At 43.3% G+C, this 27,598-nt stretch overlaps 1 protein-coding gene across 4 annotated transcripts in view; it reads right to left on the bottom strand.

Moving 5' to 3' along the window:
- Positions 1 to 11,151: 11,151 nt before the first annotated feature.
- DLGAP1 (DLG associated protein 1) overlaps positions 11,152 to 27,598 on the bottom strand; it is a 314,534-nt gene continuing 298,087 nt past the window's right edge. For 3 of the 4 annotated variants that reach the window (XM_069853925.1, XM_069853926.1, XM_069853927.1), the window contains 3 exons: positions 20,674 to 20,765; positions 18,202 to 18,354; positions 11,154 to 15,384 (listed from right to left, as the gene is read on the bottom strand). In XM_069853925.1, the coding sequence (XP_069710026.1) occupies positions 15,175 to 15,384; positions 18,202 to 18,354; positions 20,674 to 20,765 (455 nt within the window). In that variant the 3' untranslated portion in view covers positions 11,154 to 15,174. Of the gene's footprint in view, positions 15,385 to 18,201; positions 18,355 to 20,673; positions 20,766 to 27,598 lie in introns of all 4 variants that reach the window. The other variant, XM_069853928.1, reaches the window with a different exon arrangement.

The raw sequence follows: 27,598 nt of genomic DNA, 5'->3' as shown, positions 1-27,598 counted from the left end.
GGGGGAACGACAATATTTTTCTTTCTTACTTACACTGATAAACAACAAGTATTTCCACTATGAGAAATTTCATTTCCTTTCCTTCCAAATGCAGTGACACAGAACCTCAGGTTTCCTTCCAGAAGGTTGGAGGAGCAAGGAAGGGAGTCTATGTTAGCAAGACTCTTCCCGCTTGGCAGAAGCAACTTGTCAGTGGCAATACCCTGCCACTCTGTGATGGCTTTTGAACTTGGAGGGAGCTTGATTTCTGATCCTCTGCCTCCCTGAAGATTTGCTTTTCATATTCACCTTACCCCAGCCACCTTCTGCATCTGCTGGCTGAAGTGGGCTGCCCCAGGTGCCTCCCCCAGCGCCTCCAGCTCCCTTCACGGGGTGCAGGGAGCTGCCATTACAGAGCTGGAAGTGTTCCTTCCACCTGGGGCTAATTACACGCTGCTTCCTCTCCAGCTGCCAGGGGCCTGGATGGAGACCGAGGAAATCGCACCAGAGGCGCTTGTAAAAGCCACAGCCTGGCCCTCAGTGCCTTGGCTCTTTTCGCCACTGAAGGAAGAGCTGGCTGGCTCTCCTTTCCCGTGGGAAGCGCTTCCTGCCCTAGGAAATCCCCGGCTGAAAGGCAGCCTGGCAGACCCACCGTGGGGATTTTAAACTGCTACCAGTCAGCACTGGAGCAAGAGCTACAGGTTTTGAGAAAGCCCTGACAAACCTTTTGGTTATGTGTAAGGAAAAGGATAAACAATCCTTCCTGCTCCTCAGCAATGTGGTTTGTCCAAACCCACTTCCCTTGGATACCTCAGAGTTTGATCTTTAAGAAACTATATCTAAAAAGCCCCCACTTAGAAAAACTTAACTGTTCCGGCAATAGGATCGTAGTCTGCCTTTGATCCCTGGAATTGCTGAACCACAACTCTGTCTGCTGGCCAAGGACTGCAGGAAACGTACACAGGCTTATGCAAATGTCTAGGAGAGGGAATGTTTTGCAGGGCTGGAGAATTGGGGAAGAAGCCTCTTGCTGCAGCATTCAGTTTCTGGATTGCAGCTGAATAGTTGGGGAGTCCTGATGCTCTCCTGTGTCACCATGCTGCCAGTTCCCACGGCTTCTACTGCTTGCTGCCCAGTTGTGCAAGCTTGGAGCCCAGACTTTTTTCCAGATTTCTTCTCATGTACGCTGGTGGCATTTACGAGCACAGTCTGCGAGCTGGGTCCTTTGGCTGCATTTTTCTCCAAACAGCCACAGCGGCTGCAGTGTTCATGTTTTGCCTCTAAATCCCCATGAGTTTTGCTGATTGGGGGATATTTGCACAGGGGTGGGTGAATCTGATGGTAAGAGACTAAACAATTTATTTGGGACAGTATGAGACTAAAGTATTTATTTGGGAACCTTGAGGGTAGCTAAGGCTGTGCCAGAGCCCAACCAAGGCAGGGCAGCAACAACACAGTGGGGGGAGCATCCCGCAGCTGGGAAACTGACAGGCAGGACTTAAATTCTGTATAAAGTGTGAATTTTCCTCTTTCTCAGACTTGTAAAAGAATGCTCAAACCCTTGTAAAGAGGCAGGTTGGGTGTAGTGTGGGAGGACATCCATCACCACATTCAAAACAACTGCACTTTACATCCAAACATTGGCTCAAGGTAACCGATCCTTCTGAAAAGTAAAAATGAAGCTCCTTTGATCACTTCTCCCTTCTTTTACTTTTTTCCTTTTTTCCCCTCCCCCCCTTTTTTTTGTCTGTCTTTTGGTATGTCAGCCAAGTGACATGACACTGGACTTTGGTACTTCACCTGATTTACTTTAATTTACATGTTGAAGAAAGCTGTCAAAAGGGCAGGATAATCTCTGAATCACTCAGCCACCCTGGCAGGACTCCACTGGCAACTGTGCCAGGGAAGACCATGCTGCATCTAGAGCATGGCCTGGCATTTCTCGTGAAGCACATGTGCCGTGTAGGTACAGGGCTGCACGCACTAGAATGTGGGGCAGCACTGCCTCGGTTGAGCATGAGTCTGTTTCGCTGTTTCTGTTTGTTTTTTTCACCTCAGTGATAATTCTTACCCAATGCCTGATCTCTGCTCTGTGTACTTTACTACTCCTTGTGATAATCAGAATCCGGCCCTGAACTTTTTCACTACAAAGGAAACAAGAACTTTGCACTGTCGGCTGTTCACAGAGTGTTTGGCGGTGCCACAACCTTTTCTCACATGCAAAAAATCCTGGTCTATGGAAATCAAGATTACGCTGATAGCAGAGCACTTACCATTTTTTTCACTGGTGTGATTGGAGATCAGGTGCTTTGACATGACATGAGTTTTGTGGTGTCAACTTCCTCTTAGAAAAGCAAAGTCACCCAACCGATTAGTGGAAACAAACCTATAAACACCAGGATCACCACGAACGTGCCATAAATGGCTCAAAGTGCAACCTGTGATGGACAAGTGCTGAAACATTAACCAGACCTTGGGACACTGTCTGTAGTTGCCTGCTCAGTGCCCATGCCATTGCTCCCGGGATCTGGGAATGAGGACTGCACTATTATTACACCGTGTGGAGAAATGGTGCAATGGTATTTACACAGCGCTGATGGAAGCGCTAGTGGCAGCCCTGAGGCGTCGCGTGTAGGGCGGTGGAAGCAGCAATGAAAAGGTACGGGCTTCCCCATGTGGAGCAGTGGGAGAGCTGTGAGAGGTCGAGAGCTCAAGTCTCAGTTTCTGGCTCTTGTTGAAGTGCTGTGGGAGGTGACATGATGGTGTTGTGGTGTGAGGCCATCCTTTCACGTGAGCTCCCACATTAGCAGGTATAACCTTGCCTGTGGGTGAAACCGCTAAGCCTCTCCCTGCTCCCAGATGAGGTAAGGCTTGTGGGAAGAACAGATATAATTTATGGAATTGAGGGCAGTAATAGCAGGGGAAAAGGAGGATGCTAGAGATGCTTCTGGGCCCACACCTCAGTTGGTTTGGATCTGGGTGTTGTATTGAATTTATTTATTTATTTTTAACAATGGTGAGCTGTCCTGGAGATCAGATGAGGAGATGTAAGGAGACAGAAAGCATTTCTGAGTATGCAAGTGTTGTAATCACATTACTGCACTCTGAGCTCAGCTGACATGGGAGACCAGTAAACATCTCCCACTGCCTGTGTAGGTGACAGTACATAAATCTTCAGAGCACTCTGAGGAATAACAAGTCTTTTGCAACTTTGCCTTTGAACTCTGAAGGAGTTATGCTCTCATGATGGATGGCAGTGGCGCTTGGCCGTAATCCGAGGGAGCAGCGCAGTTTCTGACTCCCTTGCAGAGGCTTTACCCTCACCTGGAGGAAGGGTATAGCCAGGCTGTGCACCAGTGCGGACATTCTCAGCCTTAAAAATTGTCATTTCCTTTCCAAACATTGGCACCCTCTGCAGAGTACTTGCAGCTGCCGTACATGCTAGGTATTGGGCCAAAATTCATTCCTATAGTGTCTGCTCACACTATATACATGTGTAATGTTAACTTATCTGACTCCCACTGTGAGTTTCTCCACAGGCATTACCACATGTCTTTGTCTTATCAGTGGGACAGCTTTGGATGCAGCCTCTTCCATTAAGGCTTCGAGTGAATTTACCTGACAGTGTGTCCCCATTCAGGAGTAGCAAACTGATGCCTTGCCCTGTGAGTGCTGAATCACTGTTACCTGGCAACTGTTTGGGAACTATGAGATCATATTTTATTACAGTACACTACAGCTGCTGAAAAAAAAGGTATTAGTTCTTGGGTTTATATCAAAACACTAATTCTTGGTCAGGATGAAAGTCTTCAGGTATAGGACTTTGCCTTCACAGCTCTTTGTAAAGTAATTGCTCTCCCAGTGGTGGCAAAAGAAAGAACAGACTAATATATGGTGCTTTAAATAATATAATTAATTTCCAAGATAAATAACAAAATCATAGCAGAGAACCAGTGCAGGGCTCCTTCTTGGACTGTAAACACTGCAAGACAGAAACCATAAATATTTGCACAGTGGTGAGCCAAGCCCAGCTTCTCTAGTTGGGGCTTTGGAGGCATGCTAACAGGGACATTAAATCACACTGAATACCTTCTTATGATATTTAAAATTAAAAATAACCATTCATGACTGTGTAATGCGACCATGCAGCATCATAATCAGAAAACTCACGATGAGACCAAGTATTGTGATAGGGCCCCAGGCTCATCCAGTGCTCTGGTTATCACGCTTATGCTGCAGTGGCTGGGACCCTTTCAGGTGCTGTCGATATTCATCAGAAACAAATTCTTACAGAGAGCTATGTGAGAGCAAATGCATTACTGTGTGAGCTGTCAGCAGATGTGCCAAGAATGGTGGATTGGGAAGACAGGGGAAAAAAGCACTAAAAATACCATTGCCATGTTGCCCTCTGGGCTTACACAAATGTGACACAGAGAAGAATTAGACGTTTGTGGTTTCAAGTTTCCTTGACCTTTTGAGAGAGGAAGAAAAAAAATGGATCCAACTTCTGCTCCCAGTTATAATGCTGAAAGTCCAGAGAAAATATAATACACTGGCTCCTGAGGTGTGCAAGCAGAGCTGTTGTGTATCAAAAAAATCAGAGACAGAGAAAGCTGAGTTGTAAAGGCAGCAGAACAAAAGCTGGGTGAGTTGAAAGCTAAACCTCTGTCCCAGGTGAGTGTAATTATTGGTGTTTAATGAGATTCATCTGCCCTGCTCTGGTGGGATTTCTGACTTGGAATCAGCGCAAGGTAAAGCAGAAAACACAGAGCTTCTACAACACAATGTCCTCTTACTGTGTGAGTGAGGGATGTACCACAAGGGAAGTTTCACAGACAGTGGCATCTCAGCTGGCAGACACTGGAAATGGTGACTATGGCTAATGCATGTGACAGGGATGTTGTGACAGTACCCCCATCATGCTCTCTTGACACTTGGGAAAGCCTTGGACCATTAGCATTAAGCTCACACATGATATTTGACATGTAAACATTTCCAGTTAAATTAATTAATTAATTCCAGTTAAAATTATTTCAGGAGATTGTTTTATTGCCTTGTGTAACTGTTGACAAACAAAATCTGCTTGGATTGAACTTTAATGAAAAACTCTGTGTGCTTCAACAGGTTTTCTTTGTTTTGGCTTGGTTTCTTGATTTTATTCCCCGTGCCTTCTACTAGGAAATGTGTTAGCTCAGGGAGGACAAATACAGAGGGTGGGCTGCTTCCTACCTGAAATCTCAGCATTGCCTGGGAGAAGCTGATCAACACAAATCATTACAATGAATGTGGTACTGCAAAAGACTAGCTTTTTTTTTTTTTCTTTTGTATACAAACACAAGACTATTAAGCAACGGATGAGAAACGCGTGGAGTACACCACAGTTTGCTAACATATGGCTGGGTTCCCAGGTCCGTGTACATTCTTGCAGACAGGGTGCAGTTGTCATGATGCTATTGCCAGGAAAGATGTCAACAAAAAGAAACCTATTGTTGTCAGTTGAAGCATTAGGTTAATAATACAAAGGAGTACTTCATAGAGTCTTTCAGGTTGATACATGCTATCTGTTTATCAAATATGCTGCTTGCTATATGCAGTCAAAAAGCTTCATTGACATAAATCCCCTGTTTTTACAATTTTTAAAATAACAGCAGTATTTACTGTGGTGAGTCAGGGCAGCAAGCGAGGTTACGGCATTCTCTTGCATAGGACTGTGTCTTAAAATGTGGGTTCATTTGAAGATTGACAAGCATAAACAGAATCATAGAATCACCGGGTTGGAAAAGACCCATTGGATCATCGAGTCCAACCCTTCCTATCGACCACTAAACCATGCCCCTTAGCACCTCGTCCACCCGTGCCTTAAACACCTCCAGGAAAGGTGAATCAACCACCTCCCTGGGCAGCCTGTGCCAGTGCCCAATGACCCTTTCTGTGAAAAATTTTTTCCTAATGTCCAGCCTAAACCTCCCCTGGTGGAGCTTGAGGCCATTCCCTCTTGTCCTGTCCCCTCTCACTTGGGAGAAGAGGCCAGCACCCTCCTCTCCACAACCTCCTTTCAGGTAGTTATAGAGAGCAATGAGGTCTCCCCTCAGCCTCCTCTTCCCAAGGCTAAACAACCCCAGCTCTCTCAGCCGCTCCTCATAAGGCCTGTTCTCCAGCCCCTTCACCAGCTTCGTTGCTCTTCTCTGGACTCGTTCCAGAGCCTCAACATCCTTCTTGTGGTGAGGGGCCCAGAACTGAACACAGGATTCGAGGAGCGGTCTCACCAGTGCCGAGTACAGAGGGAGAATAACCTCCCTGGACCTGCTGGTCACACCGTTTCTGATACAAGCCAAGATGCCATTGGCCTTCTTGGCCACCTGGGCACACTGCTGGCTCATGTTCAGTCGGCTGTCAACCAACACCCCCAGGTCTTTCTCTTCCAGGCAGCTTTCCAGCCAGGCTTCTCCTAGTCTCTAGCACTGCATAGAGTTGTTGTGCCCCAAGTGCAGGACCTGGCATTTGGCCTTGTTAAACCTCATGCCATTGGACTCAGCTCAGCAGTCCAGCCTCTTCATATCCCTTTGCAGAGCCTCCCTACCCTCCAGCAGATCAACACTTCCACCCGGCTTAGTGTCGTCTGCAAACTTGCTGAGGGTGCACTCGATGCCTTCATCCAGGTCATTGATAAAGACATTGAACAGGGCTGGACCAAGCACTGAGCCCTGGGGAACCCCACTTGTCACTGGCCTCCAGCTGGATTTCACACCATTTCCCACCACTCTCTGGGCCCGGCCATCCAACCAGTTTTCCGCCCAGGAGAGTGTGCGCCTGTCCAGGCCAGAGGCTGACAGTTTCCTAAGCAGAATGCTGTGAGAAACTGTGTCAAAGGCTTTACTGAAGTCCAGGAAGACCACATCCACAGCCTTTCCCTCATTCAGTAGCCGAGTCACTTTGTCATAGAAGGTGATCAGGTTAGTTTGGCAAGACCTGCCTTTTGTGAACCCATGTTGACTGGGCCTGATCACCCGATTCTCTTGCATGGGCTTCATGATAGCACTCAAGATCACCTGCTCCATGACTTTCCCTGGCACTGAGGTCAGGCTGACAGGCCTGTAGTTCCCTGGATCCTCCTTCTTGTAGATGGGCACAACATCAGCCAGCCTCCAGTCCAGTGGGACTTCCCGAGTCTTCCAGGACTGCTGGAAGATGATGGAAAGGGCAAACATACCTGCCAGCTCCTTTAATACCCTTGGGTGGATCCCATCTGGCCCCATAGACTTGTGTGTGTCTAGCTGGGCAAGAAAGTCTCTAACCACCTCCTCTTGGATCATGGGAGCCTCATTTTGCTCCTCTAACTCCTGGGTTTGTACACAGAGAGAACAACTTTCTTTACAATTAAAGACTGAGGCAAAGAAGGCATTAAGTACCTCAGCCTTTTCCTCATCCCCTGTCACTGTTGTTCCTTCTGCATCCAATAGGGACTGTATATTCTCCCTAGTCCTCCTTTTATTGTTAATATATTTATAGAAAGATTTTTTATTATCTTTCAGACTTTGCCAATCTAATTTCTAGTTGAGCCTTAGCCCTCCTGATTTTTTCCCTGCATGATCTCACTTCCCTCCTGTAGTCCACCCAAGACGCCTGTCCCTTCTTCCAAAGCTCATAGACATTTCCATTGAAGCTGCTAAAGATTCATCTTTATGCCTGGGATAAATTTCACAGCTGGCAATTAACCTGGGGTGAAGTCTCCTTTCTGTCTATAAATGCAACTGTGTAACTTCACTGAAATCCAATGCTGGGGTTTATGCTGGATTAGAGCAGTTGCTACAGAGATGAAGACAAGACTAGCCCTTTCAAACTCAGCTTTCCCTCTATGAAGGCGTACTTCATGGAAGTAACAACCATGAACTATTCTGGGTTACTTTTGGGTTATGTTCTTTTAGACCTGGTGTCATTTCAGCAGTGTGTGACAAAGCCCTGCCTCATGCAAGCTCTGTTGTTGCCCAGGGGCTTGCATCCCCTCTGCCCTCAGCCGGGGGCCCAGGGGCTCCTTGATGCTGCCCCCACACATCATGTAAATCATGGTTATGATGGCACTGATGGATTCGGAAGGGATGTCGGGTATTTAGAAGCTATCTAATGAAATGTTGTTCCAAGACGGGAAGGAATCTCCCCCTTCAGCTGTCACGACAGATTGTGACAGCAAACACTTTGGCCATAGATGAACTTGTTGCAGCTTTAATTGTGGCATCCAGGCTCTTCTGTCAAGTCCTTCTCCTGCCTCCTTCTTTCCTTCTTCCCTAGGACCACTAGCATTACTCCCTGTTTTGACTTTCAGTACCATGACTCATGCTCTCAGTTCTCGTTTCACTCTGGTACCATACCATGAGAAAACACCATTGCAGTTTTGCTGCAGCATCTGTGAACTACCTGACTGGTACTGATTCTTTCCCTTTCACTGTCAATTGTTCTATGGAGAGATGAGGAATGACACACACTTAAGTACATGATTTAATCTCAATTTCTCCCGCTTAGGCCTGGCATAGCCATGATTTGCCAAAAGCATGTACAAATTGAAGAAGTTTCAGTACTGGTTTGGGTTTTTTTCAGGCGGTAGGAAAGTTTTCTTCCTAAAACCTGGCAAAACTACTGGAGCACAGTGAGTTATTGTTATGAACACTTATTCCAAATAAAAGAAAAAAAGAACATGCTGTAAGATGACAAATAACATTTCCCAACTTATGCAATGCGTTAACATCTCAGTGCTACATACTTCATGGTGCACACGCAACAAAAGCAGGGCCGATCTGGTTCAAGGACTGCAGGAACCCAGCACCGAACACACTCACATGGAGTGATTCCAGATTGCAATTTTGAGCACCGATAGCCAGTACAAATAAGCCATAGTATTTTAAGGACATGACTGATAATTCTCTAGTTAAAAGCCAGGAATAAGTGACAAACTGGGAATTCCCAGTGGGGAAATAGGTTAGTTACATGGGAAGCGGTTACCTTTTGCTGTTTCATATCTTGTCTCCCTAGTTACCGTCTCCAAACTAAGATGTTTACACGGTTGTTTGCGCAAGTGACTCATCTTACCTCACTGAGACATTTGATACCCACAAAACATTCTCATCATACTTTGTCCTACTGCTTTTCTTTAACTCCAGGCAAGGTCCATCCCTTTGCTCAAACCCTTGACAGTTTTGAAATGTGGCAGTGAGGCTCGTGGGCCATGTAGTGCTTGTCTTCTCCAGGGACACTGCAACACTCTAATATTTCTCCTCTTTGAATAGAGCTGGTGAAATCCATAATCGCTTCCATTCTACTTGGCTAAAAATGAGAAAAAGCCCGGTACCCCACCATGGGTATTGTTCAGTGCAGAGCTGATATGATGAAGGCCTCTGCACCAGAGGTTGCCCATAGTAGGTGGTGGCAATGGCACAGCTCAGCTTGTTTTTTAACATATCTCTTTTTTCCCCTCTCCTTTCAAGCATTGTTTCCCCCCACCGGGTGGAGCACAACTAGGGAGGTGATGACTTACCTGCCACAGCTCAGTAGATTGCAATCTGGAACTGATGGAGTGTTAACACAATGCCCCAGTAGAGCTTTTCTGTCTCTAATTTCTATGATTATGTTGTTACCGGATCAGTGAAGAGAACCATGAAAAACACAATTACCAGGAAGCCTTGTTTCTTTCCTTGTCCATTTGTCTTGCTGCAGATCAGGTGTGTGACTCACAGAGAAATAGAGGACCCGCTCATGGTACTGAGAAGGGTGCTGGCCTGCCGAAGAGACCCAAATGTGAGAAAGCCTGTCACGTCATGTTTTTCCAACAGATATCGAAATGGATCCTGATGAATCAAGTGATAGCAGCTATCTCCTCCTGTAACACCAGTGGCCGAGCAGCAGCACAGAAGAAGGGCTGTAAAAGCCTTCCTGCTAAGTATGAAAGCATAGGGAAGAGAAGATGATTGTGAACGAGGTTGTCATGGCAATTGTCATTTTTTTTAGGTGACTGGCTTACCATCAGATTAAAGGGAAAAGGCATAAGTATGTTTCTGCTGTGGGTGCTGGTCAAAGGTCTGCTCAGTGCAAGTCCATCTGCATATTATAGGCTGGTTGGACTGACCAAACCCTGTGGTGTGATGAACACTGGGAAAGAGGAACTTCATTTATTGACTGTACTCCAAATCATGTATAAACATAAGACTCCAATGACAAATGCCAATAGCAGTGGAGCAGCCAATATTTTTATTATTAACTGCCATCAAAAATGTCAGTTCAAAGTCAACACCGACTCTCAATAGATTTGATAGGCGAGTGTGCTCCAGACTGATGGTTAAAAAGTATTATTTGCCTATTGCATGCTGCAAAAATAAATGTCTAGCAGGAGAGAACAGACTTTGGCAAACAGGCAAAAAACTATGCTTGTGGAGAAAGCTCATGATTTGATCTGGAAGGGAACATTCAGTTTAAATAGGGATGAATTTTACCTTAAGCATGTGTGAAAGGCGGGACTTTGAACCATAGTTTGGACTTCATTCTTCTGCTGGAGAACAGACTGAAAGGTATCTGCTATTTTACACCTTCTGATCTATTATCCTTACAAAAAGATACCAACCACTTCAGAAAGTTTTTTTTATACAAGAAACTATTTTTTTCCCATCCCTGGTATCCCCAGGTGACAAACAAGCAGCTGAAAAGAAATCCTTTCATTTAGGGATTGCAAACCTTTAAGCAGAAGTTTCCCTGCCTATGGAGCCCTGGCAGAAATCTTTCTGATCTTCCTGTGCTGAGGGTCTAACTGTGGGCAAATGGTACATGGTGCATCACTGGAAAACTATTAATATTGCTATTAAGATCTATAGACAGAATCAAAATCTGTTTAAATGCTGGTATTGCTGTGACCAAGATAATCTGGGACATATTTCTGTGGGATTTGGTGACTCTCTTTATTTCATATACTGGGAAAAAAACCCAGTCTGGAAGCAAGACTTCAGTAAAGGGAAAGTCCTGGCTATCTTTACCAGGTATCTCTTTCACCACCCCTCCCTCAGTGTTTCAACCACCACTGGAGAGCAAGATGAAGGGAGCTAGTGCAGGGTGGGCAGAAAGAAACTGGCTATTTTTTTTTCACTGCTTCTTTTGAAGTAACCAGCATAACTCCTGACATCTTCAGCGGGGTTTGGCCAGGCTCTGTGCAGAAGCGTCTTTGAAGATTTTGCTAAGCCTCATGGCCTGATTCATGGCAACGTTTGTGCCTGTGAGTAACTCAGTGCATATGAGCACTTCCAGGGCGCTCTGCGGGACTCTTCGTATGCAACACTGCAGGTTGGGGCTTAAGCAATGAGTGCTTAAAAGAAACATTCTGCTTTTCAAGCTTTTATCCTTGACCACATCAGATGAAATGCCTTGGCAGTTATGGGAGAACAAATTTGCATTGAAAACCCACAGCTCTTACAAGCAGTGCATTAATTATTTTATTAATTTGCTCTTTTTACATTATGGGAAACATTCATCTATTTACATTTTCCTGTCCACACACATACTAGATAGATAATCCTATGGAAACCCAAATCGTTAAGCCATAAAAACGCTCTCCTCTGTCTAAAGGCTTTCAAATTTGTGTTTTGTTTCAAATCAAAAACACCTTTAAAACCACATTTGGGAAAGCAGGTAGGCCAGTGATTTACATTCCAGTTACTTAAAATACGGATTTGAACATTTTCCTTAAAAAGATCCCCAAAACTAAAAAAACCAATAAATTCACAAAGATACAGTTTAAATTAAAGTGATAGTGCACATCAAAACATTAAGGGAACACCAATAAATAAAATGAAATATATTACAAATAAATTATTTCTATTTACCTTTTCAAATATTAAAAATCTTTAATCCATTTCTTCATCTTTCTTTACAAAAAGATTATGAGAACTTTATGGAAACATCTGCAAAAAATATAATAAATACTTTTTTCTTTTAAATTTTTGAAGCAGGAGACAAAACCAACTTTTTCTAAAATTTCTCCCAAGAAAAAAAAAAGAAACCAAGACTTTAGTACCAAAGTGAAACAGAATATAGGCATTTTTAATATACCCTGGGCAGGTTTTACTAAAAATAAATAGTTACAAATGATACTGAACCAGATGATAGAGCAAATATACTAGAATTAGTGTCAGTAAATGAGTCAAGTGGTTAACTAGTGGCATTCTAGGGGCAGAAATATTCTATTTTATATTTCCTGGTCTTGGCTGTACTTTTCAAATTTTGCTAAAAAGCTAAGCAAACATTATAATACCCTCACCAGCCTCAAACGAACTAACAGGCATTCAGCTAAGAATAGATTAAGTTAAAATAGATATGAAAAATATTCTATGATATACAAATACAACAATTTGTAATGTACAAGACTGGATAGTCTTCACTTTTCTGCTTTTCTAGGGGGAAAGCTTGCTGGACATAAATTTCTGTAGCCACTTGTCAACCCAAGTCTTAACTCATCTTTCATAAAACGTTCACAAAACTAAATAATTCTGTGACACAGTTGTGAATGTGGACTCTCACCTGGATACTGCTTTGAGTATTTCAGTACAAATGAGTTCCAAATAATTTATACTTCTTATGACTATATATGCTCAAAAGTGGCAGTTGGCACTATTACATACTGCAAACACGGTGATGTTTCATTGCTGCTAAAAGTTAAACAAGGTGTTTCAAAACTAGCAAATACACTGGTATTCAAATGCTTAGAGGGTCAAACCTTTCAAAGCTCCTGTAACACAAAGCACTCTAGGGTTACACTGGATTTCTGATTACTCTAGTTAAAAGTCTTTTATTTATGAAATTATTAGCCCTTATCTTGTAAACCACAGCAGTAAATATTTGTGCCCTGTTTATAAAGACATAGCTCAGATATCAATGGCTTTGAGAGGTAGCAAATTCTCTAGTGGTTTTAGTATGCTCTCATGAAAACACTTGGTGCCAGAACCTATTACCTCTCCTATGTTCTTGAATAAAATTAAATTAGCACCTGGCTATGATATTGTAGGAAAAGAAGCTGTCTGGCATGATCTTGATGAATAGTTTTAGCTTAGCTTTTTGATGACAATTTTTATATGCTTTCTAAGTGCAAGCTGCAGAATTGTGCCACCCGTGCAGTGGGATTTTTCACGGGTTGGACTGTCCATACAAGTTTAGCAGCTACAGGCACAGACAGTCAGCGCTAGCGTGTGGCAATGGGTGCACCCTGTGCGGTGCTCCTCCACGGGGAGGGCTGCCGTCCTCTCCCACATACCCGTGCCCCGGTAGCCAGGGTGAAGAGCATGGAGGGACCAGTGCAGGGGTCTGGAAAGTGTCATCAGGGGCTGTGCACACACCGGGGGCCACACCACACTCCTCTGCCCCGGACCAGCCCCATCATCCAAACCAGCTCACACTAATTTGCTTTCAGCAGCACATGCCAGCTAGGCACGCACGTGCACACACACACACGCACACACGCACACAACTTGCTTTCAGCAACATGCCTGACATAGCTTTCTTAATGTTGGCACAAGAGGTTTTGGTAGTGGCATGGTCAGCATTGCTCCCTGTCAGAGGAGGTGGAAGACAAGCTTCTGCCTCAGCCTCTGCCTCAGTGGCTGGGGGGGACAGACACCCAAAGGCTGACCTCTCAAGCTCCTCTCCAGCCCTATTGTCTGCCATTTCCCCCCAGTATTAATGAGCTACTTGGGGTGCATATTTTTCATGATTGCAAAACAATGGCAGAAGCCAGGGTAGGAAGGCTTGTCGTGAAAGAAATTAAGTTCATATTGATCCCATAACTTGTGAAAAATACTTTATTGTTCTTGTTCAAATGGGTATTTTATACTATCAAGAGGAGGCTGAATTAGAAACTGACTCCTAAATATGGACTGTTTGGTGATGATCAGTCTGAACTGTAGCATACAACCGGCTGTGGATAGAGCAAAGCAAGGCTGGCCTGGAAAAGCATCAGAGGCTCCATGTACAGAAATTCGCCTACAGGTGTCCATGTGTGGCTGCGTGGACGTCTGAGCGTGTGAGATCAGATGGTCCCACTGAGATTAAGACATCAACAAAACAAGCTTTTTTTCTTTTTTTTTTTTTTTTAACCAATATAATCCATACAATACAATACAATAGGAATTGACAATACAGTACAATTTTAAAAATTCTTAATACTTGGACAAGAAAATCCTTCTTTTATATTATCTCTTCAACTATCATTTCTTTTTATCTCTTTCCTTTTCACTCTTTTATTGCCTTTCAAAATAGATTATTTCCCTGGAAGATCGAATTTACAATCTTCTGCTGACTGAAATGTTTAAGTAGTGATTGATGAAATAAAAATGAGGCAGTTTGTGCAGCTGTGAGTGTGCAGGTTATCTTTCCAGAGGACCTTTTCTATCCCTCACCATCTCACCTGTGGGATATGCTTCCACTGTTTCACCCCACCCCCCCCATCTGTTTTTTTTTTTTCTCTCCCCTTCCCTGCTCCCATCCCAGCCCCCTCCCTTTGTGTGACTCCTTAAATTCAGGTAAGAAGGTGTGATTCGGAGGTTTAGAATAAAGTGCACCATCTGCTTTAAAAAAAACAGTAATAAAAAGAAGGGAATCCGAGTCATAGCTCCTTTCATCTTTTGTGAAGAAGATGGCAGAGTCCGAAAGGATCACCCTGCATGACTGAAATTTCCAAAGTCCCTTACAGTTTGATATTGCTGTACACTGGGTAACAGACTAGCTTTAGGTCAACTAAAGATCATGAGTAAGTTAAACGGAGCATCTACTGTACAGGTGCGCAGGTGTGTGGTAGTCTGAGTGCCGCGTTTATTTGTTTCAAACAGAAAAAAGGATCGTACTCGTTTACATGAGGCAAAGTGGTAGCATCAGTACATGTGACAAAGCATCGTGATGACATGGGCGAACCTTCAAAAAGCAAGGGTGATTAGAGGACATCTCTCTGAGGACTGACAACTATGCCACAGCAGTGGAGTTCACTGGGAGCATTGTGTGGCTGTGTACAGAGAGTGGGGAGGAGGAGGAGGGACGAGAGCAAGAGAGAGCAAGAAAGAGAGAGATAGAGAGAGGAGGAGGTACAAATACTTTGTGATGACCTTGAGCAGGAGCCTAGAGGGGCAGATTATACATGAGGCTTGTCTTGCCAGAGAGAGTCCTCCAGGTTGGATCCCTTCATAGCCTGGTCTGGGCTTCGGGGATGTATATCTCAATGCTTTCGGCGCTCTCAGTAGCTGAGTTCTGGCGGACCGATGCAGCGCGCTTGGCAGCCATCAGCCGTTTCCGGGCCTCTTGACGCTGTGAGCTTTCCAGAGAGCGTTCTCGTATGAGTGGCACCTGACCTTTCGATGGCTTCTTTGGCACTGGAGGAGGGACCCTTCTCTCCTGATCAAAGCAGAAGGTTAATGGCATTATACAGCTTCTCAGGGAAAGGTGGGAAAAACTAGGATACGTCAGTAGTTAGAACACACATTTTACCTAAGGTTTGTTAGCTCTTATCTGCCTTTCTGTCTTCAGTGAACTGGCTTTTGTGCTCAGGGGTTCATACACATAAGGCAAGGGCAAAGGGGAAGGACAGGCCAGCCGCAGTGCTACTTCTCCTCAGGGACGGTTCGTTAAATGCCTTGTGCTACCAGGGCCGAGGATGCTGACCGCTTAGTGCGGCTCCCCAGGGCAGGGGGGATCCAGACGTCTCCTCCTGGTGCCAGGGACTAGAAAGGAGAGCATCTCAAATGCCATCTCCCACCACCACTGCAGTCGTGTGTGGCTGGGGACCAAATACTGCCCTGAGCAGAGTCACTCTGGAGAACCCCAGCTCCTGGGCCACCTTCTTCTACATGTGCAAAATGCTAGGTGCTCTTAAAACATGGAGATACCGTGGCTTTGGTGTTCCCAAATGCAGATGGGAACTAGCTGCCTGCAGCTGGTGCGTCAGAATAAATATTTTTTAAAACCCACCATATGTTTATGTATATATTTTATAGTGACTTCATGACTGCTCAAAAATCCCACAGTTTGGGTCTTGCTGTGCAGTCTCATAACCTCTAGCTTCCTGCTAAATAGGCATGACAAGCTACAATCAGCTAGAAATAGAAAAAATGGTAGTGAAAACTTAAAAGTCATTAAGAGAAAATGCATTAATCATCACAGTGGCAGCTAGCTTCAGATATGCAATCAACAAGGAGGACTTTTATGTACATCCTGGTACATGTACACACACCCACACACACACAAACCCAACAAAAAAAAACCCTCTGAGAAGGATCCCTCCTGAAAAAGAATAGTGTATTCAGGTCTGAATATCAGGCGGTCACAAAGACTTTGTCAAGTTAATTAGATTGTCTTTTAAGTTACATCCCCTTCCAACTGTGAACACGGTCTCTGAGCGAAGGGATTTTATCGCACTACAAAGGTCCCATTCTGCCCTTTCGTTTTCTCTCATGCTGCTCACAACAGCTTCCATAGCTTGAAATATAAAGGTGCTTAGTTACACTTATTCATACTTTGCTTTTTCTCTCCATCTAAGGATTAATCTATGCTGCTTAAAAAGGACCCAATGGCAAAGACTAAAGGCAACTGCAAATATTTGTTCCACAGAAGGTTTTTTCTTCTTTTTGTTCTTTTCCTTTTTAAGAAAGGAGATTATCTGTTTCATTTAAAATCATAGACAAATAGTGATTGAAACAGGGACACACCCAGTGTAATTCTTTAAAATCTTTACCTTCCTACTGTAGATCCCTTTCTTCAGTACTACTTAACTTCCTTTAACCTGTTATAGTCTTTTTCTTGAAAATTCTTTGAAATGCTTTTCAGAAGCAAAGAAATGGCACTTTTTTTTTTAAGGAAAACTCTTGTTTCTTACTGCTGTAATTGCAAACACTTGGCCTACCCGCTTTACTGTAAAAGCTAATGAAAGACCATATACCAGTGTTTCTGTGCATGCATGCATGTCTGACGGTTTTAACTTCCTTTTCTGACAGATACTGAAAAAAAAAAGAAGGTAAGAAAATGATTGCCTTTGGTACCTTGGGCTAGGAAAACACACTCCCATTCATTCCCCTACAAAACACGCTAGTTATGCACAGAATTTGTGAACATGGCACTCGTAAATGAGGAATAAGTATTTAGTCTTGCTCAGAGGAGGAGGGAAAGTGCTTCCTGCTGCAAGATTAATGGGATTTGATATTATTACGGTTATTTGTCCAAAAGAAAACATCGCTTTGGTCATTGGCAGACAGCTGATTGCAAGTTGAGGCAGCCCAGACTCCTGTTTGAGCCGCTGTACCTGTAAATCATGTTCCCCTCCTTCTGGTCACCCTACCTGTTGGCTCTCTTCATTGCTATCAGAACACCCACAGTGGAAATTCAGCCATCAAATTACATACCTATAAGAGCATCACATTAGACCATTGATTCCTCTAGGAATGGGTCTGACTTTTAAGGATTTTCTGAAACATTTGTGTAGTTTGGCTCACTCAGGTGCTGTTTGTCTTGATGTGGAGAAAAATATGGCAATGGTGCTAAATGAGAATGGAAAGTGAAAACATGGCTCACACTTGAAGATGGGGTAGTTTTTCATGGTGACAGAAGAAGACTACATTTAAAAAAATACCAAAGCTCCAGATGATTTTTATGCCACCTTAGGTAAGCAACACCACCTTTCTTTAAAAGAAACAAAAATAAACAGCAAACCAAGCAAACGGACAAAAAAAAAAGTAGAAGTTCTTTCATGTGACATTTTGGAAGGCATATTTTTGATATTGCTCTGTTTGTAATCTAGTTACAAAAGTCAGTGACGGTTACAGTGCTTCCCTAATTTTTTCAGTAACACAACCTAGAACTCTTGCTATATGCAATAACGTGAACCGTAAATGAGATTTATTTAATTTTAAGAATCAATATATAAGGCAGTTCCTTCCAACGATTGATCATCTAATATGATTAAATGTAAAGCTTAACAAAGTACCACATTCCCATTACCCGATTCACAAAGACAGATTTGGTTTAAAAATATGCCTGAAACATATTACAGATAATATCCCAGATGATTATTATGTAAACATTGTTGTTACAATGAAATTAATTTGATATGAGCTTCATTTCACATTTTTAACGTCAACGCTGTAACACAGAGGCCTATTTAATCTGTCCAGTATTTGTGCAGGGTTTTAAATGAAGCATACAAAATCTACAATGTTCTACCTTCTTGTCATGAGGATCCATCTGTTTCCAATTATTGGCCTTTAACTGATGAAGTTCATCAAATTTCATACTAATATTTTCTATGGACAACTGCAGCATATCCCAAAACCCTGCTAAATCCTGGGAGGTCGGCCGTGGATGTGCATTAGGATTCTGTGCAACAGAAGAAAAAAACATACAAAATCATATCACATGTTGGCTTTAGTATCTCTTAATGTAAATTATTTGTGCAAATGGTTACAAATCTTGCTAGCAAAGCAGTTTCAGCAGATTCAAGTGATCAAGACAGAGAGAAACCAAGTGGAGTGCTACTTTTGGGCAGGGAGTTTTGCAAGCCACTGTGCCTCTGCAAGCCCCTGCTCATTGAAGGCAGTGGCTATCCTCCATGGGCTATGGAGAAAGCCCATGTGGCAGGTCTCTTGTGGCAGGATCTGCCTAGGGATGTTCCTGAGCACAACCGGTGATATCCTAACCACACTGAAATTAATTGCCAGCCTCCTCTTCACCTTCATAAGGAAGGACTCTTGGCCGTGTTCACATTTGTAGAAAGACTGATGCTTGTGCAAATGTACATTTGCTGCATGTACAAATAGTGATATACTGGTATGTGAACCCTTTTCCACACTCTGAGAACCTGAGGTCTACAAAAATACACCATTTCAAGTAAAATTGCCTCTTACTGACCTCAGGCCAATTTCTTAATATTTTTTTTTCTACAAGAATAATCTCTGCAGAGTAAAAATCTCAGAAGAGAACACGAAGCACACTAATTACATTTTTACAGGCAGATTTTGGGGAAGAGTGAGAGTGGGACACAGGTGGGGAGTGTTGCTTTGCATGTGCAAACTCAGTTCAGTTCATCAACCTGAGAGTATTGCTCAGAAGAGCACACCTGGGATGTTAGCATCTCTAGCATGGGATGGGACAGAGGCTAGAAACCCAAGAGGTCCTGTGTTGTCTTGTGTTCCTTCAGTGCAACCCAGCTGTGAACATTTTCTGCATGCAGTGGACATTTATGAAATGGTACCTGTGCCCTGGCAATGTTTGTATGAGGGAAAGCTTTTTCTAGGATATGTATCTGTAAGCAGGTTCCCAATTGAAACTCTTCAAATAAAATGAGGTGTTGCATACACTCACTTCAAGAATGTTTTTACATAAATGCTGAGCAGTCCCTATGCCAACCTGAGTCAGCAAGGTTTCATGGATGCTGTGGCCTCAGAAGACTATGTTGATATATTGTTATTAATAAAGAATAAATAAATTATTATTAGACTCCTCCATGTTGTTTAAAATGGATCAAGTTTTACTCTGTATTTAAGTTTTCTCCCTCGTCAGAAGCAATAAACCTAAAAAAATCAGTTACTTACTTTAAGAAATTTTTAAGTATTTGTGCCTTTCACAGCAACACAGACAAATTATTTTGATAGGCTGGTTATACATCAAAGGAGCAATTATTGAAAACAATAAAGTATATATTTTCAGATTCCTAAGTAGACCAGCGATTATACTTGGATTCCTAGTTTTTCAGCATTTGTCACTAGCACATTGCCCAGTTGCAGGCTTTTATAAAGACATGCAAGCAGAATGCCTTTTCAATTTTTACATTAAGCATTGACAGGCTTAGGGAGGGCGGATTCCTGTTGCATTTGTCCACTGTGGCAGATTTTATTTTGGGGCTTCATTTTCAGAGGTTCATTAACTGAAGTGGAAGATGGCCACCCTACTCCAGTGAAAAAGACATGGTTTGCCTTTCTTTCCCTGTTCTATGCTGATAGAGCATAGTGTTCTGTGCTTTTGGGGCTTCTAGGAATTTATGCCAAAATTGGGAATTAAATGTGTTGTATCTGCTCTGCAAGGCAGAAGAATATAATTCTGATTTTACTACTGTGACCAGCATAAAAAAAAAAAAAGCAAATAACAATAGTGATAGAATATATCAATTACATACAATAATAGTAATGGTTCCATACTGGAGCTTTGACTCTTTGCCCTTTTAGCAGTCTGGAAAATGACACTACCTCTTTTGCTGCTGGGATTATGGAACATGAAGCACCAGCTTTTCCTGGTATTTCTGTCTTGCTGAATGTCAGGCAGCATTTGGATTATGTGGGAAAGTTCCACTCATGAGATTTCTGGTCCATCCTTAAAAGACCGTCAGGAGGCACCCTCACATCTCTATGATCATGCAAACTGAACTCAGAGGTCAAAACAAAGGACAGATCCTTGCTCCTTTTATGTCAGTAGCAGTGATATTTCACCCAAAGCTTTATGTCTGTTTTTATTTTAAGGCTCTCAAGCTATTGTGACACTCATGGTGACTCCGCCAAGTTTTATAGGGTTACTCCCAAATTCATATCAAGGCCTTTACAGGAAGAACTACCTTGTTTATCAGAAAATGTGTCTAGTTTAGGTATGCTTATTCACAGGATTAGTAAAAAGCACATAACAGAGTCTAGCAGAAAAGTTACATACCAGGTTTTCTTCACAAAGTTCTCTGAACTGGTAAAATTTCTGGGCCATGAGAAGCTGGGCACTGCCCACTGCAGTTCGAATTTTCCCTAGAACTGAGAGAAAAAGAAACATAAGTCACAATGCTTTCTTTGCTGTGGGCAACTAAAAGCCTATAAGAAGAGAGAAAGCTGTGCAGCGGTCAGCTCTGGCTTTCAAAAAGCACGTTATCTTTCAGTCACAGATTTGAGAGAAAATGATAAATCTGAGGCCAGATCTACACTAGGCAAACACACTAATCTGTTGCTGCAGCATATTCTCATTCCCCCAGTTGTAACCAGCAAAAACCAATTCCATGGCAGTATAAATGTAGGTAATCAAAAGCTTTTGCAACCTCTACAGAAAGCTCACAAGAAATTGTACCTTTTGTCATCACTGTGACCCAGGCTCAGGCTTTGAATACAATCCCAGATCCTAGTGCAAGAACACACGGCTCTCAAACACTGTGATGCCATCTACACTGTTTGGAAAACACTGTGTCTACCAGCATTTCCGCCACCTTGCTTAGCAACTCAGCACCTTGTTTTCAGGTTTAGCTGAGTGTTGCTCAATCTGAGCCCAAGAAAGGGAATGGTGATTTTAGTGCACACTGATGAATCTCATTGGGACCCTTTGAGTATTTTCCATAAGCACAATCTGAAGTGGCTTCTGTCCTGGAACCCAGATGCTCAGGCAAACTTCAGGGAGCAATCACACCCTGGTCTCTCCTCCTTGCTGGCAACCTGGAGTGGGACATTAAAGAGTAGCCCAGCTCCATTCACTGTCTGGGGCCTCCTTTGTACAGACAGCTAGGTAGTCAAGGTCTCTTTGGACTGGCTGAGTACTGTAAAGAACTGCAGTGAGTGAACCAGAAGACAGACTGCAGTAAATGCCTCTGAATAAAATAGGCTCTCATACGGTTTTGGTTGCATTCAAACTCACTGAAACTGTTGGGTTTTACTGCTGCAAGGGGTAGTTGGGAATGTGCTACCCTAAGGCATACATTGGTGCATTCAGAGAACTGCAGTTCCTTGGGGCTTTGCTGAGTTCTGGTTGAGGGGGAGTGTGTGTGTATGGGGACGTGTAAAAAAAAGAAGCAAGCATGCAGAAACAGAGCAGAAAGACAGACATGGCCTCAGCTAGCAGTAGGACAGTGAATCCAGAAAAGGGAGTGTGATTTTGGGGACTGCTGATTGAAAGAAAATGGGTGCTGTGAGCAAGAAAGCAGCTACCAGTTTGTTTGAAACTTCAACACTCAGGATAAAAATTCTCACAACTCTAAGTTCTGCACTATCTTTAAATAAACAGATTGGCATCATAGATGTATCTCATGCTATAATTAATTTTTCATCTCAGCTGAAGCAACTTATTATCCCCCAATTCTTTGATTAAATATTGATTTAAAATTTGATTTCATTTAATAAAATAAATCTACCACTTCATTAGTGAAAAACAAGAATGACAGCCACTGTGTCACAATTTTTATTCTCATTTCTGCTTATAGATATTTGCATTGTCCTAGTCCTCATATAAACACAGCAACCTCTCTATGCCAAATTTGCAGTCTTGATACATGAGGCAGGTGAGTGAGGAACACAGAAAACAAAGAGATGAAGTGGCCTGCTCAAGGTGAGTGAACTGTTGGCAGAGCCTAGAAGAGATTGTAGTCCTAAACTGGCATCCTCTGTATCACCCCTTGGGCATGGTCACTTCTTGTATGAAACCTAACATAATGTTAGCAGAGCTCCACTGGGAAAATATTGTGAATAATTTTGACTTATCACAATGAAAAACAAACAAATGCAAGTTTGCTATAAACCCTTCTGATGACACAGTCCTGTGACCGGCTGCAGTGCATGTCGGCAGTTTATGGCCAGAACACCATGCAGTGTTTGGTGAGAGAAAGACCCCCGCCACGTGATTCACTTGCATAGCCACATGCTAAGCAAGCTGGCGCTAACACTCATGATGAGCTGAAACCAGACACCCAGTAGTATGAAATCTGTGTTCTGATCCTCCAAGGCAAGTGGCTTTTCCTTTAGCAGCCTTAAAGCTTGCTCCATAAGACTGCTGAAGGAAAAGTGAGACGCGGAGTTCATTTATATTTTAGACATAAAAAGGAGAGGAAAAAAAAAGGAGGGTGAAGACAGAGTTCTTTCACATTTTTTTTCAGAAACTATAGGAGAGAGCTTTGTGAACACACACAGAGCTCAGACTATCATTTTGTTTCCAGAACTGAACTTAGCACTGCCAGGAAATAGCTGTGAGCTGGAAGATTCACTAAGTAGAATATTTTCAGCATATTGCGCAGGGAGTTTTGCACACAACTCTCATTATTGTTAGCAAGGCTTGCGTGTCTAATTCTATGCGCACAGTGCTGAAAATGGACCCCTTGGTGTGTCTAGTCATTTATGCAACCCAATATGCAAACCACTCAACTGAAAGGACTCTTCAATAGTAGGAGGAGCTACTCCGGGAGCTTTCATGTGGTTCCCATTGTTATGAAAACTCTCCCCACTGAGTATATTTGGGAACAGCTGCCTCATCTGGAGCTCGGCCACTGACGCTTCCCAAGACTTGAGAAGGGGAGAAAAAAACGGTCTCTCAGCTTCTCGGGACAAAAGAAGACAAGACAGACTCTTCCTGGAAACCTGCAACACCCGAGTTGGAAAGCTCATCCCAAACATGAAGAAATGTAAACACACCTTGACTGGTGATGGATGGGAATGTGCCCCCTTCTTTAAGGGAAGAGTAGCTTATTATTCAGAGAGCTCAGCAGAGGGAAAAGGAAGTCCTTGTCCTTGGCTGCCTAGCGACTGGCTATTTGCCTAAAAGCCATCATCCCAGCTGACTGTGGGATGCATGCTGATGCTGTTCTCTATTGTTGCCACTTCTGCTGTATCCACGGCTGTATCTAGTCAAGTGTCACTGATTCCTCTCCTCCAAAGCAAGCGGTCCGTTAATGTGCAACTCACCAACCAACTCGTAAAGGAAGTTGGGAGGGGGGCGGTGTGGGGGTGTGGGGAAGACAGAGCATGCCAAAAACTGAAAGGAATCTCTCCAGAAGGCGAAAAGCCTTATCAATAGTTTTGTGTCCAAACCTACGTTGCTTTAAGTGTTCCAAGGCAGCGCTCGTTTTGCTTACTCAGTCAAAACCTCCTGTCTCAGAGAGAAAGGCCAAGGCGTAGTAACAAAACAAAAAGTAAAATCATATTGATACTTTCTAAAGAAAAAATCCAGTCAGGTTTGAAGCTGAAACCAAGAAAATAACTGGAATTGCAAAGATAACAATATAACATAAAAAAGAGAGAAATCTTTAACAGCAAAGGAGATGGGCTACAGGAGGAAAACAAAAATTCAAATGGATATGTTCAGCTAATAGGAAAAAAAATTTATAAAACCAAGCAAAACCAAAAAATAACAACTCATCAAAATGCAACCATAATGCACTTAAACACCTATGTAGCATTATTCATGTCTGCTTTTGATTCCATACAGAGTTTATACAGCACACTCAGCACTGTTGGATCCGAATGCCTTCCAGTAATGCATTAAGCAACATTATTAACATCCAGCATATGCTTTGCTGTCACCCCCTTCCCCAGGGGTAGAAGCGTGTCTGCTGCAGTGTTTTGGTTTTATAGTTTGAACATTTTCTTTTTCTTTTTCTTTCTTTTTCTTTCTTTTTCTTTTTCTTTTTTTCCCCCACTCCTCCTTTCTTTGACCTCTCTTCCTTGTAAATCCAGTTCTCTCCAGTGATGACTTTTAAGAAACAGTTATGTCTGTTTGGGGAGAACTGCTTCCGTATAGCTATTTGGGTATAAATCAGCTATTGTGGAGTGCTTCCTCACAATAATTGTTCTTGACTAGGGGTCACATACTGTTATGCTAGGATAGATATGTAAAATGTAAGAAAATATAAACAACAAACACCTGAAGTGATGTGAAAAGCCATCACATAGAAGCCACAGGATTTTTGGAGGAGCATCAGCGTTATTCAGCCTTAAAACACGAACCTATCCATTTGCATTTGCACTTTGACAGGCCTCAGGGTCCAACAAGTGGCAAAGAAGGTACTTTAGGACTGTGACTATCAAATGCCCTTAATGTGAAAACACCTGGTTGGTAGGCAGGGTGCAAGCTAGGGAATAGAAAACCAGCGGCTTGTTCATTGCCCCAGGAGCAAATGGCAGGAACAATAGCAGAAATTACAGGGACAGAGCCTGACATTTGTGTTGCAGATGTTGGCTGGGCGCTGTGCATATGAAGCAATCCTGCCATAGAGCTGTCACAATCCATTTCCAAGCCAGGATGGACCAACGTTTTAGCCTATTCATGTTGACAGACCTACATTTAAATAACGCCAAGCATGACAAAAGCCAGGAAATTCAAAGTTAAAGCTACTGCTCAGGTCTTAAGCTCGGCTATTGAGGAGAAACAGCCAAATGGAACAAGCTGTGGAGGGGGCTTTGAGTCATATTTACTTATAGGAGTGATCTAATTGAAATTAATAGGGCTGTCTGCATGAGCCAATGCTGTTCACTGGGACTAAAGCAGTTCCCATGTGTTCTCTGACTTACTTGGCTTTTATTAGTACACTTGATGTTTTTTCCCCTATGTATATTGTTCTGTTGCTTGTGGATTCCTCTTCTTTCCTTGCTAGCCTTTGGATACTGGCAGGGCTTCCAGCCTGGAACTGGCTTTTCTTGGAGAAACCCTCACAGAAGGAGAAGGTCCTTCTGATGAGAAAAGAAAACCAGAACAAGAACAGGTCAAGTCGGGCAGATGGCCTGTGACACACAGCCAGGGGGATTCCAGCAGGACTTGGCCACCCATCAGGCTGCTGACTGTCCCTTCCCCAGGCTCCATCAGCCCACTGTGAGACGGGGCCCAGGCTGCCTTGCTCTTCTGAGTGGCAGGGACCAGGAGGGACTGGTTAGGGAAGCCCTGCAGAAGGCTGGAAAATGGTTTTCCTTGCTTGTGGCTGAGTGTAAACTCAAGGGTCTCATTTTCTTTTGCTGTGCACAACTGTTACAAAAAGCAGATCTTTTCCTTAACTTTCTTCTCTTGTGCCTAGGCTTCATTCGTCAAGTTTTCCTTTGAAATAATCAAAAGAGCAGAAAGTGTGCAAACATTGCATAATTTGCCAGAAGCAGATGAATTTGCAGAGACTCGGGTCCTAACAGGTTACTGCAGATGGGAGGTCAATCTTTGTTCCCGGACTAGCCCAGAGGAGCATAATACACAGGGCAAGGCAGTTACAATAGCATATCCTGTCAAAGCCTTTAGTTTTTACTTGCTTTAGTTTTCACTTGACTGGCCTGACTTGTCTCACCACTAAACCCACATTACACCTGACTTGTGGTGAATCAGGCCCACTGTTGGCTTCTGATGGTTATCTTCGCATTACAACCCCACGTGAAAGAGAAACATTTCTGAAGGGGGCAAAATGAAGCCGTAAAATGAAGCCGTCTCTTCTCCTGGAAAGGTTAATGCCCCATGTGAAATAAAAACATGAGCAAAATATCCAGCAAAAAATCCAGTAAAAGCCCGCCAAGGTGATAGCTTTATGTTCCTGTGCTCAACGCTGCTGTGAAAAAAAGAGGCCAAAATCTGCTTGATAACAGTGCTGCAGGAGGAGCCAAGCCTGTTGCTGCTAATTCTACAACTATGTGAATTTTTGCAGGCGAGAGTTAGGAGGAGAGAGCAGAGGGTTGAGGAAAAAACAAAACAAAACAGAAAGGTAAACAATCGATTTCACTTGGGGCCTGATGCAAAGCATCAAACAATTCTTGCAATGTATTTAGCCGCATATATCTAACATCTTTTTTCTTTTATGAGAGCCCTAGAGTTTGTAGCTGACGTCCCTGTAACAACGAAATACATGGAAAGCATATCAAATATTTTAGCTTAAAGAGTGAGTGGTATTCATCTGCCTGTTACACACACTGTGGCTATATCAGAAAATGATTTCCGATAAAACCAAAATATACTATGCAATAAATAATTCATGGCGGAAGGGGAACCACATTTCTTTCTATATTGGCATTTCATCGTGCAGCCACTGAACCACAGCCTGTTTTTATACACAACAGAAGACTCCATTTCCCAGCTAGACACATTCAATCCCATCTGGTAGATTCATTCCCAGCTAGATAATACCCAACGTATCTTTGTAACATACAAGCTACTGTCAAACAGCAGCGAGCCGTCTCCCTGAGACAGCTGTTTCACACAAGGGCTACATTGTCTGGAGGAAGCACGGATCGTTTTACGCAGAGTGCCGGGGGGACGAGCCCTCTGTCAGCTGCCATGGCATTGAGAAAACCTCGCTCATCACAAGTTCTCGTTATTTTGTTATCTGGCCAAACACATGCTGGGGATGTCAGGTCGAAAACAAAGGATGTGTTCCCTGCTCTGGTTATATTTCATTAGGAAAACCAAAGCAAACACACCTCTTATGCTCCTTTTCTCCCTCTCTTTGAAGTTTATAAGTTTATAAAAAAGACGCATTTTGGGGCAGGGTTTCTTCTAACAGCCAGGCTTTTGTTTTTGCTTCTGCTGAGTGGGCTGAGTAGCCCTGACCATATGCTCTTCTTTGGCACCAGGTAGAGTAAGGCGTGTTGAGCGGCAGTGGAAAGCCCTGTGTAGCCTCTGTAGGAGGCAGCTGCCACGTGCCGGAGTGGCTGACAGCATCCCACTGAAATCAGTACCTTACCATTTAGCCCAAAACATGGGCGAACCCCTTTCCTCCTCCCATTTCAGGCGATCATGAGAAGTGCCAGTCAGAAAAACAAAGAGGAGGAATAATCCACAGGACACATGCCAAGTGCCCTGTAAGGAGGCACTGGAAATAGCCAGACTAACCACTCCTTTATCTTCCCCTTAACTGATTTCTTCCACTGATTGC

The sequence above is a fragment of the Phaenicophaeus curvirostris genome, chromosome 3 (genome assembly GCF_032191515.1).
Source record: "Phaenicophaeus curvirostris isolate KB17595 chromosome 3, BPBGC_Pcur_1.0, whole genome shotgun sequence".
Taxonomy (NCBI): domain Eukaryota; kingdom Metazoa; phylum Chordata; class Aves; order Cuculiformes; family Cuculidae; genus Phaenicophaeus; species Phaenicophaeus curvirostris.
The sequence above is the reverse complement of the archived record's forward strand: the minus strand, read 5'-3'. Positions and strand labels throughout refer to the sequence as shown.